The sequence below is a fragment of the Oncorhynchus nerka genome, linkage group LG11 (assembly GCF_034236695.1).
Source record: "Oncorhynchus nerka isolate Pitt River linkage group LG11, Oner_Uvic_2.0, whole genome shotgun sequence".
NCBI lineage: Eukaryota > Metazoa > Chordata > Actinopteri > Salmoniformes > Salmonidae > Oncorhynchus > Oncorhynchus nerka.
This window is the reverse complement of record NC_088406.1, coordinates 55,303,098-55,322,173: the sequence shown is the minus strand read 5'-3', so window position 1 is coordinate 55,322,173 and position 19,076 is coordinate 55,303,098. Positions and strand designations below refer to the sequence as shown.

Genomic DNA, 19,076 nt, shown 5'->3' with positions numbered 1-19,076 from the left:
CATCATTTGTTTGTTCTAGCTCAATCTCTAGCTCAATCTCTCTGTAAATGCCATGTCTGTAGGTCTCTGTGTTTCACTCTCGCTTTGTGTCTTAACCTCTTTTGTTTAACCTCTTGAGGGACCCTCTACTTTTTTGAACATTTTGTTAAAAATCGCAACATTTCAGCGCCCTGCTACTCATGCCAGGAATATACGTTCATATGGTTAGAATGTGTGTATAGGAAACCCTCGGACGTTTTTAAAACTGGTTAAATCACGACTGTGGCTATTACATAACGTGCGTTACATCGGAAAGCGCAGGAAAACCTGATCACAGAAAATGGAAATAAATATCCTTGCGCCACTTCCAGCAATTGTTAACAGTGAGCCAAATTAGATGCATTCAACTCCCACAGCATCCCCATGTAGTCGAGTATCTTGTGAATTTAATCATCTTTGATTCTTGGTTGAACCGAAAGAGGGGCACCGCTTCGGTCTCCGCCCAGATCACGGAAGAGCTCTCTCCTGAAATTTTTTCCAAGACGACAGCTAATGATATATATACATCGCCTACGGATGATCTTATTAACGTTTACTAATACCTAAAGTAGCATTACAAACGTATTTCGAAGTGTTTTGTGAAAGTTTATCGTCTACTTTTTGAATTTAAAAAAATGACGTTACGTTTTGAAACAACGTTTATCACACAGTCTACATATAACGATATCTTGGCTTTATATGGCCCGATTTAATCGAAATAAAGACCCAATAGTGTTTATGGGACATCTAGGAGTGCCAACAAAGAAGATGGTGAAAGGTAATGACTGTTTTCTAATTGTGCGGTTTGTGTAACCCGAAATGCTAATTATTTTGTTTTTGCTTTTCTGTTGTAGTGTATTGGTGCATGCTATCAGATAATAGCTTCTCATGCTCTCCGAAAAGCATTTTAAAAATCTGACTTGTTGCCTGGATTCACAACGAGTGTAGCTTTAATTTGATACCCTGCATGTGTATTTTAATGAACTTTTGAGTTTTAACTAATACTATTAGCATTTAGTTTGCATTTCCAAGCAGTTTCCCATAAGAGGTTAAACACCTCATAGCACTTTGTCATCACCTGTGAGTATTGTTTTTGGTTATGGTGTTTGTTTGTTGCTGGTGGGAAAAGGGGGAAACCAAGACAAGTCGCCCATGGGCATACACTACCCGTAGGTGAACTTTGTTAAATACACTAGTTAGAACTGGGCAGACCACCCACTGTATTTTTGGTTAGTTAGTTAGCTGTTGTTAAAGTAGGCTAGTCTAGCTTAGGGGTGTTTTTGAATACTTATTGTTTCTTTCCTTGGGTCCAGCTCAGCCCCTTTTCCTGCTCCCCCCATTACCGTGTGTTTATAAATAAACCTGGAGTTTGACGGTAGATTTCTGTTGTCGCGGTTATTTCGTTCACACTTTTACTTTGTCACAATAATAATTTGCATGAGTTATGTTACGGGTCTCATTACCATCCCCCCTAGACTGTCGGACCAAAAGGGATTCGTAACATTCACGCTAGACCTGTCTGCCCTTGACCAGCACAAAAACATCCTGTGGCGTTCTGCATTAGCATCGAATAGCTCCCGTGATATGCAACTTTTCAGAGAAGTTAGGAACAAATATACACAGGCAATTAGAAAAGCTAAGGCAAGCTTGCGCAACGTGACTACAAAATATCTAAAAAGTTACCTGTAAACTTTGCCAAAACATTTCAAACTACTTTTGTAATACAACTTTAGATATTTTTTTACGTAAATAATCAATACAATTGAAGATGGGATGATCTGTGTTCAATACAGGAGGAAAAGAAACTGTAGCATGCTTTCTGGTCACGCGCCTCTATCCAACAGTACACTTCAAGTTACCCTATTTCAAGATGGCCGTACTTCTTCAAAGCAAAAACCTCAACCAATTTCTAAAGACTGTTGACATCCAGTGGAAGCGATAGGAACTGCAAGAAGGTCCTTTAGAAATCTGGATTCCCAATGAAAACCAATGAAAAGAGTGACCTCAAAAAAATAAATATCTGAATGGTTTGTCCTCGGGGTTTCACCTGCTAAATAAGTTCTGTTATACTCACAGACATGATTCAAACAATTTTAGAAACTTCAGAGTGTTTCCCATCCAAATCTACTAATAGCATACATATCTCATATTCTGATGAGTAGCAGGCAGTTGAATTTGGGCATGCATTTCATCCGGACGTGAAAATACTGTCCTCCACTAAGTTAACTAACTACTACACTAAGTTAATAACTAAGTTATTGAAAGTGGTGTAGGGGGTAAAACATATGACATAATTAAAGCAATGTATACTGGCAACACGTGCAGCATCAAAATTGTCAAGAAAATAACAGAATTTTAAAACCGGGGCGGGACCTTCGCCATGGTTGCAATATGAGCCCTGCACTCTTCAATATTTACATTAACAAGTTGGCCACTATTCTAGAAAAATCCTGTTAGGCTCCACAATTCAGAGGTTAAATGCCTGCTCTTCACAGATGACCTGTGCCTGCTGTCACCCACAGCACCCACCTGCTAGAGCAGTACTGCCAGATCTGGGCCCTGGCAGTAAAACCCCAAAAATACAAACATAATTACTTTTCTAGAGAAGATCCAGATCTCTGGGAATTAGACAAAGTTCTCAATTGGTACAAAATATATAGAGTACTGCACATACTACAACCACTTAGGTTTCAAAATAAGCTCAACTGGACACCTTAATAAGGTAGTGAATGAACTGAGAGAGAAAGCACGCTGGGCATTCTACGCCATTAAAAAACTAATTCAAATTGAAATACCTATTAAAATTTGGCTAAAACTAATTGAATGTGTCATTGAACCAATTGCAGTTCATGGTAGTGAGGTGTGGGGTCTACTTGTAAAACAAGATTTCACCCAATGGGACAAACACCCCATTGAAACCCTGCATGCAGAGTTCTGTAAGATTCTCCAACATGTCCAGAGGAAAACTACAAACAATGCATGCAGAGCAGAATTAGGCCAATATCCACTAATAATAAAAACAAAAAAAAAGCAACTAAGTTTTGGAAAACATCTAAAATACAGTGACCCCCTCTTATACTGTATCCTTACCAAGCCCTGCAATGCCAAGAGCTGAGTAAAAAAAAAAGAGTCCCCTCATCCAGCTGTTCCTGGGAGTTCACAAACCTGTTCTACTAACACACTGAAGCCCCAGCACCAGAACATCCAATCAATCAGAATAAACAAAACTACATTGCTTATTGCGAAACACTGTAACGCTCCGGGTGTCATGGTTGTGGAGTCAGACGCAGGAAACAGAGAGTGCAATACTGTGCTCTTTTAATGCACTCACGCAACACTGGGTGCTCAAAATCAAATGCCCCAAACACAGGGGACGAAAACAGTATAGCAGAAAATACACGACCAGGAACAAACACGTTCCTCTACTACCTACACGAAGGTCACAATGATTAATCCTGCACAAAGAAACAGGCGGGCCGGCTGTCTAATAAAGCCCAACTAATTACTAACTAACAGGTGCTAACAATAAACATACAAGGTGGGGGAAAGACAATCAGTGGCAGCTAATAGGCCGGCGATGACAACCGCCGAGCGCCACTCGACCGGGAAGGGGAGCCACCCTCGGTCGGACTCATGACAAACACAAGCACAAAGCGAAATGGAGTGCTATCTGGCCCTTAATCGACTCTACACCGTAGCTAACTATTTGACCATGGTTACTGATCAAAACAGTAACCAGTAACAGTAACCAGCTGTGCCCTGGACACCATTTGTGAATTGATCGCCCCCCATCTAGCTTCAGAGTTTGTTCTGTTAGGTGACCTAAACTGGGATATGCTTAACACCCCGGCAGTCCTACAATGTAAGCTAGATGCCCTCAATCTCACTCAAATCATCAAGGAACCCACCAGGTACAACCCTAACTCTGTAAACAAGGGCACCCTCATAGACGTCATCCTGACCAACTGGCCCTCCAAATACACCTCCGCTGTCTTCAACCAGGATCTCAGCGATCACTGCCTCATTGCCTGTATCCGCCACGGAGCCGCAGTCAAACGACCACCCCTCATCACTGTCAAACGCTCCCTAAAACACTTCTGTGAGCAGGCCTTTCTAATCGACCTGGCCCGGGTATCCTGGAAGGACATTGACCTCATCCCGTCAGTTGAGGATGCCTGGTCATTCTTTAAAAGTAACTTCCTCACCATTTTAGATAAGCATGCTCCGTTCAAAAATGCAGAACCAAGAACAGATACAGCCCTTGGTTCACTCCAGACCTGACTGCCCTCGACCAGCACAAAAACATCCTGTGGCGGACTGCAATAGCATCGAATAGCCCCGTGATATGCAACTGTTCAGGGAAGACAGGAACCAATACACGCAGTCAGTCAGGAAAGCTAAGGCCAGCTTCTTCAGGCAGAAGTTTGCATCCTGTAGCTCCAACTCCAAAAAGTTCTGGGACACTGTGAAGTCCATGGAGAACAAGAGCACCTCCTCCCAGCTGCCCACTGCACTGAGGCTAGGTAACACGGTCTCCACCGATAAATCCACGATTATCGAAAGCTTCAATAAGCACTTCTCAACGGCTGGCCATGCCTTCCGCCTGGCTACTCCAACCTCGGCCAACAGCTCCGCCCCCCGCAGCTCCTCGCCCAAGCCTCTCCAGGTTCTCCTTTACCCAAATCCAGATAGCAGATGTTCTGAAAGAGCTGCAAAACCTAGACCCGTACAAATCAGCTGGGCTTGACAATCTGGACCCTCTATTTCTGAAACTATCTGCCGCCATTGTCACAACCCCTATTACCAGCCTGTTCAACCTCTCTTTCATATCGTCTGAGATCCCCAAGGATTGAAAGCTGCCGCAGTCATCCCCCTCTCTTCAAAGGGGAGACACCCTGGACCCAAACTGCTATAGACCTATATCCATCCTGCCCTGCCTATCTAAGGTCTTCGAAAGCCAAGTCAACAAACAGGTCACTGACCATCTCGAATCCCACCGTACCTTCTCCGCTGTGCAATCTGGTTTCCGAGCCGGTCACGGGTGCACCTCAGCCACGCTCAAGGTACTAAACGATATCATAACCGCCATCGATAAAAGACAGTACTGTGCAGCCGTCTTCATCGACCTCGCCAAGGCTTTCGACTCTGTCAATCACCATATTCTTATCGGCAGACTCAATAGCCTCGGTTTCTCGGATGACTGCCTTGCCTGGTTCACCAATTACTTTGCAGACAGAGTTCAGTGTGTCAAATCGGAGGGCATGCTGTCCGGTCCTCTGGCAGTCTCTATGGGGGTGCCACAGGGTTCAATTCTCGGGCCGACTCTTTTCTCTGTATATATCAATGATGTTGCTCTTGCTGCGGGCGATTCCCTGATCCACCTCTACGCAGACGACACCATTCTATATACTTTCGGCCCATCATTGGACACTGTGCTATCTAACCTCCAAACGAGCTTCAAAGCCATACAGCACTCCTTCCGTGGCCTCCAACTGCTCTTAAACGCGAGTAAAACCAAATGCATGCTTTTCAACCGATCGCTGCCTGCACCCGCATGCCCGACTAGCATCACCACCCTGGATGGTTCCGACCTTGAATATGTGAACATCTATAAGTACCTAGGTGTCTGGCTAGACTGCAAACTCTCCTTCCAGACTCACATCAAACATCTCCAATCGAAAATCAAATCAAGAGTCGGCTTTCTATTCCGCAACAAAGCCTCCTTCACTCACGCCGCCAAGCTTACCCTAGTAAAACTGACTATCCTACCGATCCTCGATTTCGGCGATGTCATCTACAAAATGGCTTCCAACACTCTACTCAGCAAACTGGATGCAGTCTATCATAGTGCCATCCGTTTTGTCACCAAAGCACCTTATACCACCCACCACTGCGACTTGTATGCTCTAGTCGGCTGGCCCTCGCTACATATTTGTCGCCAGACCCACTGGCTCCAGGTCATCTACAAGTCCATGCTAGGTAAAGCTCCGCCTTATCTCAGTTCACTGGTCACGATGGCAACACCCATCCGTAGCACACGCTCCAGCAGGTGTATCTCACTGATCATCCCTAAAGCCAACACCTCATTTGGCCGCCTTTCGTTCCAGTACTCTGCTGCCTGTGACTGGAACGAACTGCAAAAATCGCTGAAGTTGGAGACTTTTATCTCCCTCACCAACTTCAAACATCAGCTATCCGAGCAGCTAACCGATCGCTGCAGCTGTACATAGTCTATTGGTAAATAGCCCACCCATTTTCACCTACCTCATTCCCATACTGTTTTTATACTGTTTTTTTAATTTATTTATTTACTTTTCTGCTCTTGTGCACACCAATATCTCTACCTGTACATGACCATCTGATCATTTATCACCCCAGTGTTAATCTGCAAAATTGTATTATTCGCCTACCTCCTCATGCCTTTTGCACACATTGTATATAGACTGCCCATTTTTTTTTTCTACTGTGTTATTGACTTGTTAATTGTTTACTCCATGTGTAACTCTGTGTTGTCTGTTCACACTGCTATGCTTTATCTTGGCCAGGTCGCAGTTGCAAATGAGAACTTGTTCTCAACTAGCCTACCTGGTTAAATAAAGGTGAAATAAAAAAATAAAAAAAAAAAAAAAAACCTTAGAAAAACTTTGACAAAGTACAGGCTCAGTGAGCGCAGCCTTGCCATTGAGAAGGGTAAACACAGGAAAACTTGGCTCCCTGTAAAGAAAAGGCTGTGCAACCACTGCACCACAGCAGAACCTGAGACAGATCTGCATTTCCTGACAAAATGTAAAAAATATTAGAGAATTAGAGTTTAATTTCCCAAATATAAAACCCTTATTCAAGGTTTGAAAGACCACTCTGATGAGAATAGGCTACCCGTCCTGTTGGGGGAGGACGCAGACAACTGTGGGTTGGCAGTGCACTACATTGTTGGCTTCCATAAGATGAGGGACAGTGTCTGACAGACCAACCAACCTGCACATGTCCTCTATGCTTATTGTTATTGATCAACCTATGGTTATTTTGAGCCTTGATTATTGTTGTTTCTGTTGTCCCATTGACAACATTGACTATTATTATTTGTATTATGTTAATATTGTAAATCTCCAAAGTAAGCTTTGGCAATATGTACATTGTTACTTCATGCCAATAAAGCTAATTTAATTCAATTAATTTAAATATTGACTCGCATTCATCAAGCTGCCCACTCAAGAAAAAGCTTCAAACTCTAACCAGTGCCTGCAACCTGGTTTAGGTTATCAGTACCAGGGTAGTTACAAACAGCACAGGAATGAAATCATCAACATGTATCGATCACATCTTTACTAATGCTGCAGAAATCGGCTTGAAAGCAGTATCCAGATCCATCGGATGTAGTCATCACAATATAGTAACCGTATCTAGGAAAACCAACGTTCCAAAGGCTGGGCCTAATATAGTGTATAAGAGTTCAAACAATACGTTTTGCAGCGATTCCTATATTGTTGATGTAAAGAATATTTGTTGGTCCATGGTATGTAATGAGGATCAACCAGACGCTGTACTTGACACATTTATGAAATTGCTTACGCAGTTACTGATAAGCATGTACCCATTAAGAAAATGCCTGTAAAAACTGGTAAATCCCCGTGGACTGATAAGGAATTGAAAAATGTTATGGTTGATAAGGATGAGGCAAAAGGAATGGCAAATAAGCCTGGCTGCACAACCGATTGGTAAGTGTACTGCAAACTGAGAAATCATGTGACTAAACTAAATAAAAAGAAGAAACTACACTATGAAACCAAGATATATGAAATAAAGAATAACAGTAAAAGTCTTTGGAGTTTATGGCTTTATACACCCTGCTATATTGTGGAGATGAATTACCTGTCTAACAGAATGCAAAGGGTGTTCTTTAATGGAAGCCTCCAACATAATCAAATCAAATCAAAGTTTATTTGTCAAGTTGGCCGAATACAACAGATGTAAACCTTACAGTGAAATGCTTACCAATAGTGTGAAAAAAAGGTATGTGTGTGTGTGTGTAGGTAAGTAAAGAAATAAAACAACAGTAAAAAGACATTTGAAAATAACAGTAGCAAGGCTATATACAGACACCTGTTAGTCAGGCTTATTGAGGTAGAATGTACATGTAGGTATGGTTAAAGTGACTATGCATATATGATGAACAGAGAGTAGCAGTAGCATAAAAATAGGGGTTGGCGGGTGGTGGGACACAATGCAGATAGCCCGGTTAGCCAATGTACGGGAGCACTGGTTGGTCAGGCCAATTGAGGAAGTATGTACATGAATGTATAGTTAAATTGACTATGCATATAAGATAACAGAGAGTAGCAGCAGCGTAAAAGAGGACTTGGGGGGGAACACAATGCAAATAGTTGGGTAGCCATATGATTTGATTACCGGTTCAGGAGTCTTATGGCTTGGGTGTAAAAACTGTTGAGAAGCCTTTTTGTCCTAGACTTGGCACTCTGGTACCGCTTTCCATGACTGGGGTGACTGGGGTCTTTGACAATTTTTAGGGCCTATTTTGACACCGCCTGGTGTAGAGGTCCTGGATGGCAGGCAGCTTTGCCCCAGTGACGTACGCACTACCCTCTGTAGTGCCTTGCGGTCAGAGGCCGAGCAATTGCTGTACCAGGCAGTGATGCAACCAGTCAGGATGCTCTTGATGTTGCAGCTGTAGAACCTTTTGAGGATCTCAAGACCTATGCCAAATCTTTACAGTCTCCTGAGGGGAATAGGCTTTGTCGTGCCCTCTTCACGACTGTCTTGGTGTGTTTGGACCATTCTAGTTTGTTGTTGATGTGGACACCAAGGAACTTGAAGCTCTCAACCTGCTCCACTTCAGCCCTGTTGATGAGAATGGGGGTGTGCTCGGTGCTCCTTTTCCTGTAGTCCACAATCATCTCCTTTGTCTTGGTTACGTTGAGGGATAGGTTGTTATTCTGCCACCACCCGGCCAGGTCTCTGTCCTCCCTATAGGTTGTCTCGTCGTTGTCGGTGATCAGGCCTACCACTGTTGTGTCGTCTGCAAACTTAATGATGGTGTTGGAGTCATGCCTGGCCATGCAGTCGTGGGTGAACAGGGAGAACAGGAGGGGACTGAGCACGCACCCCTGGGGAGATCCAGTGTTGAGAATCAGCGTGGCAGATGTGTTGCTACCTACCCTCACCACCTGAGGGCGGCCCGTCAGGAAGTCCAGGATACAATTGCAGAGGGAGGTGTTTAGTCCCAGAATCCTTAGCTTAGTGATGAGCTTTGAGGGAACTATGGTGTTGAACGCTGAGCTGTAGTCAATGAATAGCATTCTCACATAGGTGTTCCTTTTGTCCAGGTGGGAAAGGGCAGTGTGGAGTGCAATAGAGATTGCATCATCTGTGGATCTGTTGGGGCGGTATGCAAATTGGAGTGGGTCTAGGGTTTCTAGGATAATGTTGTTGATGTGAGCCATGACCAGCCTTTTAAAGCACTTTATGGCTACGGACGTGAATGCTACGGGTCTGTAGTCATTTAGGCAGGTTGCCTTTGTGTTCTTGGGCACAGGGACTATGGTGGTCTGCTTGAAACATGTCGGTATTACAGAAAATGTCAGTAAAGACACCTGCCAGTTGGTCAGCAGATGCCTGGAGCACACGTCCTGGTAATCCGTCTGGCCCCGCAGCCTTGTGTATGTTGACCTGTTTAAAGGTTTTACTCACGTCGGCTAAGGAGAGTGATCACACTGTCGTCCGGAACAGCTGATGCTCTCATGCATGCCTCAGTGTTGCTTGCCTCGAAGCGAGCATAGAAGTGATTTAGCTCGTCTGGTAGGCTTGTGTCACTGGGCAGCTCGCAGCTGTGCTTCCCCTTGTAAGTCTGTAATAGTTTGCAAGCCCTGCCACATCCGACGAGGGTCGGAGACGGTGTAGTAGGATTCAATCTTAGCCCTGTATTGACACTTTGCCTGTTTGATGGTTCGTCGCAGGGCATAGCGGGATTTCTTGTAAGCTTTCGGGTTAGAGTCCCGCACCTTGAAAGTGGCAGCTCTACCCTTTACCTCAGTGCGAATGCTGCCTATGATCCATGGCTTCTGGTTGGGGAATGTACATACAGTCACTGTGGGGACGACGTCCTCGATGCACTTATTGATAAAGCCAGTGACTGATGTGGTGTATTCCTCTATGTCATCGGAAGAAACCCGGAACATGCAAAACAGTTCTGTAGTTTAGCATCTGCTTCTTCTGACCACTTTTTTATAGACCGAGTCACTGGTGCTTCCTGCTTTAATTTTTGCTTCCAAATAGGAATCAGGTGGATAGAGTTGTGGTCAGATTTACCAAATGGAGGGCGAGGGAGAACTTTGTACGTTTCTCTGTGTGTGGAGTAAAGGTGATGTAGATTTTTTTTCTTCACATTTAACATGTTGATAGAGATTTGGTAGAACTGATTTAAGTTTCACTGCATTAAAGTCTCCGGCCACTAGGAGAGCCGCCTCTGGGTGAGTGGTTTCCTGTTTGCTTATTTCCTTATACAGCTGACTGAGTGCGGTCTTAGTGCCAGCATCTGTTTGTTGTGGTAAATAAACAGCCACTAAAAGTATAGCTGAGAACTCTCTAGGTAAATAGTGTGGCCTGCAATTTATCACAATATACTCTACTTCAGGTGAGCAAAATCTAGGTAGAATAAGGAATTCCTTACTTTTTCAATCTTTACTAACGACTTGCCACTGGCTTTGAGTAAAGCCAGTGTGTCCATGTATGCGGATGACTCACCCTATACACGTCAGCTACTACAGCGACTGAAATGACTGCAACACTTAAAGAGCTGCGGTTAGTTTCAGAATGGGTGGCAAGGAATAAGTTAGTCCTAAATATTTTAAAAAACGAAAAGCATTGTATTTGGGACAAATCATTCACTGAACCACAAACCTCAACTATATCTTGTGATAAATAACATGGAAATTTAGCAATGTATTGGTGAGAGGTATTGACATGTTGAAAGCACAGAGCTGTCTGTTTAAACGACTAGCACACAGCTCAGACACCCATGCATACCCCACAAGACATGCCACCAGAGGTCTCTTCACAATCCCCAAGTCCAGAACGGACTATGGGAGACGCACAGCACTACATAGAGCTATTCCACATCAGGTAACTGATGCAAGCAGTAAAATCTGAGAGAAAAATACACCTTATGGAACAGCAGGGACTGTGAAGCAACACAAACACAGACACATGCATACACACATATAACTGTGGCATACAGCAGGTCAGCCACCAGGGGGAGACTCGTCGAGGCCTGGTGACAGACGGGAGTATACATCACGAGGTGATGGCTCCATCTGCTGGACGTGCCAGGTCTCGACTGGCTCTCCGGTCAGGACTAATTGGGGTTGATTGGGAGTTGGTGAGTAATCAAGGGCTGATTGCTCACCAGCTGTACAAGTCCCATAAAGCTGCCAGAAGGGCAGCACACAAGGGAGAGACTGGGGGGAGGAAAGGACTCCCGTATAGCTGGGGACGGTTGCAGAGGTAACAGGAGTGAGTTCAGTTCGGATTCCCACAGGATACAGCAAGACCCGGAGCCCAGTAGACGGTATCCCAGAGAGGGTCTCTTGGGGGAGACCTATCCTTTTCTTTTGGACTATTATTTTAATAAACACCTTTGAAACTGAGCTAATCCTACTCTGTGTCTGATCTGTGTAAATGTTTTGACCCAACCCCGTGGTCTGCCACATGACACACACGGATTTTGTGTTGTAGATATGTGGTCGTGGAGTATGGGCCTGAGGGCACACACTTAGTGTGTTGTGAAATCTGTTATGAATGTATTGTAATGTTTTTAAAAATGTATAACTGCCTTAATTTTGCCGGACCTGCAGGAAGAGTAGCTGCTGCCTAGGCAGCTAATGGGGACCCATAATAAAAGGACACTCCATTCTTGGTGAATGACTCAATCTTGACTTTACACCATATAAAGCAGGTGTCAAACTCATTCCATGGTGGGCTGATTGTCTGCTCGTTTTCCCCTCCTCCCTTGTACATGATTGATAAATTAAGTTCACTAATTAGTAAGGTCCCCACACCTGGTTGTCTAGGGCTTAATTGATAAGGAAAAAACAAAAACCTGCAGACACAAATTAATTTAACCATATCCCTGTCCCCATGCTGGGCCTGTACTGATAAGCTTTCCATAAATAAAGTTAGTTACACAAGTTAAAACTGATCATTCATGAAGTAATGTGGAAAGCAAGTGTGTCATGACGGATATATGCCCCCCCGCGAGGCCCTTTGTTATCATCAATAAAACATCTGGAGACATTTCTCTAAGATTCTATTTCAAATCCAATAAACAGTATTTGTTTTGTGTGTGATATTTACAGTCAGAATTAGTAGTAATGAATTAACCCTGAAACCAAATGGCAGAAATAAAACTCCATTAAGACACCGCAAACACGTTTTTATAAAAATAGTACACATTGTACAGCATGTAGCATTAATGTTGAAAAAATGTTGAAAAAATGAGTTTCATTGTTCAATTTGGCAAGAAATGGATTATAATCATATTATAAATACACACAGACAAGAGCCGAACACACTGACAACCTCAACATGCAAATCTATTGAAACTGTGGCCGGGATTCAATACAATACTGCACGCTAGACAGCCGACAATGTGTCTCCTAAAGGCGGTTTCCCCGAAGTTCGCGGAGATCGCATTAATGGTAAATGTTGAGCATGTTGGCCCAAGCATAAATTACCTTTGAAAGTCCATAGTAGTGGGCTGTTCTACCGTGCCTGGCCTCCGTCATGAATAAGTTCCCAAACACACAGTCATGGACAGAGACTTGCATGAACCCTCCAAATTATATCTACGCAAGATTCACAATATAGAAAACGTTTACACCGACGGAGGAAACATGCAGACAATTTGTTTGTCCATGACTCCACACACACACACAAGACTGATCGTGTCTGAGTGACTATAACTCTTCCTTGGTGCTCTTGTTTAGTCCGCGTGGGCTTGTTGACCTCGACTCGTCCTTTAGCCACCGGTTGAAGACGGCGACGGGGTCGATGTTCCAGTGTTTGTGGAAGGAGATGGGCACCTGGTGGGCTAGGAAGTCTCTGGAGTAGTCTTCAGGTCGAGCCTGGAGGGACATAACAATTATTATACCGGCCTCCCTTACCTTGTCCACAGACCGCTTACAAGGCAAGAAAACCAATATGCCATTTTGTAATTTGAGTGAACAATTCCTTTCAACACCTTCCATTTCTGTCAGCCACAGGAGACTGCACTGGAGACTGCTGTAATTGCTACTCTTAAACAGGGTTATTAAATACACTGGTACAGAGACAACCAGTCCCCCAGGGGATGAGGAAAAAGTGAGGAGGAAACTAAGGAGGGATATTGGCTATTGGATACCAAAGACTAGTGTCTTTGTTACCTGAGCCTTGCCACAACAACCTTTGTTGAACTGTGAAATTGACGTACTGTGATTTGTTTTTAAATTTGGGGTAAAGAATATTAGGTCTAAGATAACTTATTAGATAAGGGTAATGGGCAAGGCAGCAGCTACTCTCCCTGGGGTCCAGCAAACATTTAAAACATTACAATACATTCACAACACACTGTGTGCCCTCAGGCCCCTACTCCACCACTTCCACATATCTTGTGTGAGTATGCATGTGCCTATGTTTGTGTTGCTTCACAGTCCCCACTGTTCCATAAAGTATAATTTCTATCTGTTTTTAAAATGTTACTGCTTGCATCAGTTACCTGATGTGGAATAGAGTTCCATGTAGTCATGGCTCTATGTAGTACTTGTGCGCAACTGTAGTTGATATTAGGTAAGGGTAATGGATAAACATTTATAAGGTAACGGCTCTCTCCCACAGTGCAGTTTTGATCATCCAAACTTCTTTGCTATGTCGTGCAGTGGATGTGCTCCACTGTACGACATAACAGCTGATACATCTTTAGGATTTGCTATCTGAAGGGTGTTCTCACTTACCACTTGTATAAATTAAGTTACATTTCTTTTGATTTGAATGTCTTTTCAAAATAGAAGATAGCAGAAAGTGCTTATTTGTCAAATCTGCAATAATCTGTGTTCTAGTAGGCCTACAATATGGTTAATCAAATCGGATACTTAGAAATGGTCATTTAGGGTGTAGAAAATGTTAGATAACATACTGTGTAGAAAGATATCCCAATTGCTTCATCTTTTCTACAGTGCATGCCAGCATACAGCATTCCTATTGGCGTGGAATCTCCTTTGTAGCAGGGTTCACACAGCACAGACAATTCTGACATGCTAGATTTTTGTTCGGGAAGACTTGGTGTTGTCAGGAAATCACAAGTGCAGTAAATCGGCTATTGTTGACCCTGCCACACTGAGCGACTCTAGAGCTCCCATCTTTCATATACGATGATGAATGAACAATCATGAAAATAGTATGTGACATGAATCGTGCCAATAAAATTCCAAACTGTGGGTTCCTGGCATAAGGGTAATAATGGGTAAGGCCAGTGTTTTACCTGGTGGAAGAGGGAGCTATGTGTGACAGGAAGCCCCAGAGCATTGAGACACATCCCCAGCACCATGTCATCAGGAGCGTCATCACGGTAACACTTGCAGTCACTGGCCAGGAGCCTCACCACCGCGGCCCTACTGAACACCATCCTGACAGGACACAACACACACACACCCCAACACACATTAGCTTGTGTGTGTTGATCATTCTGGCACAGAAAATGATTGAGCACCTGGGTGGAGAATCCAATACATTATTATTATTATCATTATTAACACACACATCAACATCACTACTCTGAACAACACAATTAAGGGAAAACAAGGTGGATTGACAACTCAGACGCATTCCAGCTTTTGGTTGAAAAACAATACCACATGTATAAATATAGTAATGTACACACAGGTAAACAAATAAGTTTTGAGCAAAATTGTGTTTTTTTAGACACAAGTGTAAAACTCATGGAGTAGGCCATTAAAGGTCTGGTGTCATAGGCCTCCCCCTTGCTTGAGGAACAAACTAGGAGCATTAGAGAACAAAAGAGGAGAAGAAAAACACCCCCATTTGTGCCTTGTCAGAGGACATGTGGATGTGCCTTTTGTTAATTAAGAACTAGGTGATAAAGGAGTTGAAAAGGAGACTGGAGTAGGACTTTAAAGGTTTATGTTGAATATTTCCAGTGAAGAGCGACCCTTCGCATGGTAATCTGGTAATTTCACATGTACAGTACACATACAGATCCCACAAATATTTATGAACGAATGGCCTGATTGCAACGAAGGATTTATTGACACGGTACTAAACGGGAGATTACACGTAGCTCCGAGCTAAAATAACTCTGTTTGCAACCAAAAAAACTGCACAATAAAACTACTAGACCGGCTGATCTGACACTGTTATTGTGTCAAACCTGCTGAATACTAGACAGCAGAAATGGCACGGGAAATGGTCATTGTCTACCTTCACTACTTCCGCCCCAATGAAAAAACATTCCTACTAAGAACAATGAAATCGAAATATGAAAAAGATAAATGGAAGAATGTGACATATTACAACTGAAATAACATGATTAAACTGGAAATGTAACCCATGTCAATAACTGAAAAAACAATATTAAAAAATATTAAAAAACAACTTTTAAATAATTAGCCTACCACATTGTCAATTAAAGTGATATTGATTGCAGCAATGACTGTGATAGAAACTGTAAATATAATTATTTTAAAAAACACTTTGCATCTGTTTCTTTGGATAACGACTTCCAAATAACACGAAATTACTCTCCTTACTACATTTCTTTCATATTCAGACATTGTTTCTTCAATAAAGTAGGCTACAATATGCCACGGTAGGCCTACTGGCCGAATGACTATTTTGTAATACTATTTTGTAGTATTTTGCACTAAATTATAAAGGTTCACTATTGAGTCTTAATCACCTTGTACGACTAATAACTTATATACGTATATAATCTCCACTATCCTCACAATATTAGAATACAATATTGTTTGTTCGAAATACAACACAATCACAATTTTGTTTCAAATATCAAATGTGTAGCCTAAAGTTCAGGAATATTTCCTTTTCCCCTCTTGATAAGAAATGGGAATATTCGATTCAGACAAGTGAAATCATTAATGTACTACAAAATCGTCTGAAAAAAATATAAAAGCGTCATCGGTCTTAAGGCGTCCGCATGCTTCCCATTCGAAACATTTCGTGCATACAGTACCAGTTAAAAGTTTGGACACACCTACTCATTGCAGAGTTTTTCCTTTATTTGTACTATTTTATATCGATCCCTCCGATGTCAACAACTACAGACCAGTATCCCTTCTTTCTTTTCTCTCCAAAACTCTCGAACGTGCCGTCCTTGGCCAGCTCTCCCGCTATCTCTCTCAGAATGACCTTCTTGATCCAAATCAGTCAGGTTTCAAGACTAGTCATTCAACTGAGACTGCTCTTCTCTGTATCACGGAGGCCCTCCGCACTGCTAAAGCTAACTCTCTCTCCTCTGCTCTCATCCTTCTAGACCTATCGGCTGCCTTCGATACTGTGAACCATCAGATCCTCCTCTCCACCCTCTCCGAGTTGGGCATCTCCGGCGCGGCCCACGCTTGGATTGCGTCCTACCTGACAGGTCGCTCCTACCAGGTGGCGTGGCGAGAATCTGTCTCCTCACCACGCGCTCTCACCACTGGCGTCCCCCAGGGCTCTGTTCTAGGCCCTCTCCTATTCTCGCTATACACCAAGTCACTTGGCTCTGTCATAACCTCACATGGTCTCTCCTATCATTGCTATGCAGACGACACACAATTAATCTTCTCCTTTCCCCCTTCTGATGACCAGGTGGCGAATCGCATCTCTGCATGTCTGGCAGACATATCAGTGTGGATGACGGATCACCACCTCGAGCTGAACCTCGGCAAGACGGAGCTGCTCTTCCTCCCGGGAAGGACTGCCCATTCCATGATCTCGCCATCACGGTTGACAACTCCATTGTGTCCTCCTCCCAGAGCGCTAAGAACCTTGGCGTGATCCTGGACAACACCCTGTCGTTCTCAACTAACATCAAGGCGGTGGCCCGTTCTTGTAGGTTCATGCTCTACAACATCCGCAGAGTACGACCCTGCCTCACACAGGAAGCAGCGCAGGTCCTAATCCAGGCACTTGTCATCTCCCGTCTGGATTACTGCAACTCGCTGTTGGCTGGGCTCCTGCCTGTGCCATTAAACCCCTACAACTCATCCAGAACGCCGCAGCCCGTCTGGTGTTCAACCTTCCCAAGTTCTCTCACGTCACCCCGCTCCTCCGCTCTCTCCACTGGCTTCCAGTTGAAGCTCGCATCCGCTACAAGACCATGGTGCTTGCCTACGGAGCTGTGAGGGGAACGGCACCTCAGTACCTCCAGGCTCTGATCAGGCCCTACACCCAAACAAGGGCACTGCGTTCATCCACCTCTGGCCTGCTCGCCTCCCTACCACTGAGGAAGTACAGTTCCCGCGCAGCCCAGTCAAAACTGTTCGCTGCTCTGGCCCCCCAATGGTGGAACAAACTCCCTCACGACGCCAGGACAGCGGAGTCAATCACCACCTTCCGGAGACACCTGAAACCCCACCTCTTTCAGGAATACCTAGGATAGGATAAAGTAATCCTTCTCACCCCCCCCTTAAAAGATTTAGATGCACTATTGTAAAGTGGCTGTTCCACTGGATGTCTTAAGGTGAACGCACCAATTTGTAAGTCGCTCTGGATAAGAGCGTCTGCTAAATGACTTAAATGTAAATGTAAATGTAATGTAATTTTCTACATTAATTATAGAGAAGACATCAAAACCATGAAATAACACATATGGAATCATGTAGTACCCCAAAAAAAGTGTTAAACAAATCAAAATATTGTAATGAAACAGGTAAGGAGCAGGTCTCGAACCCTCAACCTTCTAGCCCGAGGTCCGAAGCTGAAAAACAGCTTCTATCTCAAGGTCATCAGACTGTTAAACAGCCACCACTAACATTGAGTGGCTGCTGCCAACACACTGACTCAACTCCAGCCACTTTAATAATGGGAATTTATGGAAATTGATGTAAAATATATCACTAGCCACTTTAAACAATGCTACTTAATATAATGTTTACATATCCTACATTACACATCTCATATGTATATGTATATACTGTACTCTATATCATCTACTGCATCTTGCCTATGCCGTTCTGTACCATCACTCATTCATATATCTTTATGTACATATTCTTTATCCCTTTACACTTGTGTGTATAAGGTATTAGTTTTGGAATTGTTAGGTTAGATTACTCGTTGGTTATTACTGCATTGTCAGAACTAGAAGCACAAGCATTTCGCTACACTCGCATTAACATCTGCTAACCATGTGTATGTGACAAATACGTTTGATTTGATTTATCCACTGTGCCGCAAAAGCATGCTCAAGCGGCAGAGTCGATTTCCGCACTTATAAACCCAGGGTCGATACAATATAGTTTAGATTTTTCAAAGTAGCCACCCTTTGCCTTGATGACAGTTTTGCACACTCTTGGTATTCTCTCAACCAGCTTCATGAGGTAGTCACCTGGAATGCATTTCAATTAACAGGTGTTCCTCGTTAAAAGTTCATTTGTGGAGTTTCTTTCCTTCTTAATGCATTTGAGCCAATCAGTTGTGTTTTGACAAGGTAGGGGTGATATACAGAAGATGGCCCTATTTGGTAAAAGACCAAGTCCATATGTGACCGACCGCCTTGATCCAGTCTTATGTAGAAAATGTTGAAATTGTGTATTTTACATTGGATAAAAGCAGAGACAAAGAGCTATAAAATGGTATATCATACACTGCATTTGAGGAACAATGGGAAAGTAGTTCTGCTTTGAAAGTTGATAAACTTGTAATCTCACTTTTGAGAAAATGGCCTTTGAATATTTTGGTACCAACTGGAGAGCTCTTCTTTGTCTACACCCATTCAGCATCATTCACACCATCTTAAGCTTTAGCCTGACCCATCTCTTCAAAGGGTTGGT

The 19,076-nt window shown here is 43.3% G+C and overlaps 1 protein-coding gene across 2 annotated transcripts in view; it reads right to left on the bottom strand.

The window, feature by feature from the left end:
* Positions 1-12,442: 12,442 nt before the first annotated feature.
* The window catches only part of LOC115137514 (beta-1,3-glucosyltransferase-like), a 167,276-nt gene continuing 160,642 nt past the window's right edge, over positions 12,443-19,076 (bottom strand). For both annotated transcript variants that reach the window (XM_065024671.1, XM_065024672.1), the window contains 2 exons: positions 14,546-14,690; positions 12,443-13,154 (listed from right to left, as the gene is read on the bottom strand). In XM_065024671.1, the coding sequence (XP_064880743.1) occupies positions 12,987-13,154; positions 14,546-14,690 (313 nt within the window). In that variant the 3' untranslated portion in view covers positions 12,443-12,986. The remainder of the gene's footprint in view (positions 13,155-14,545; positions 14,691-19,076) is intronic.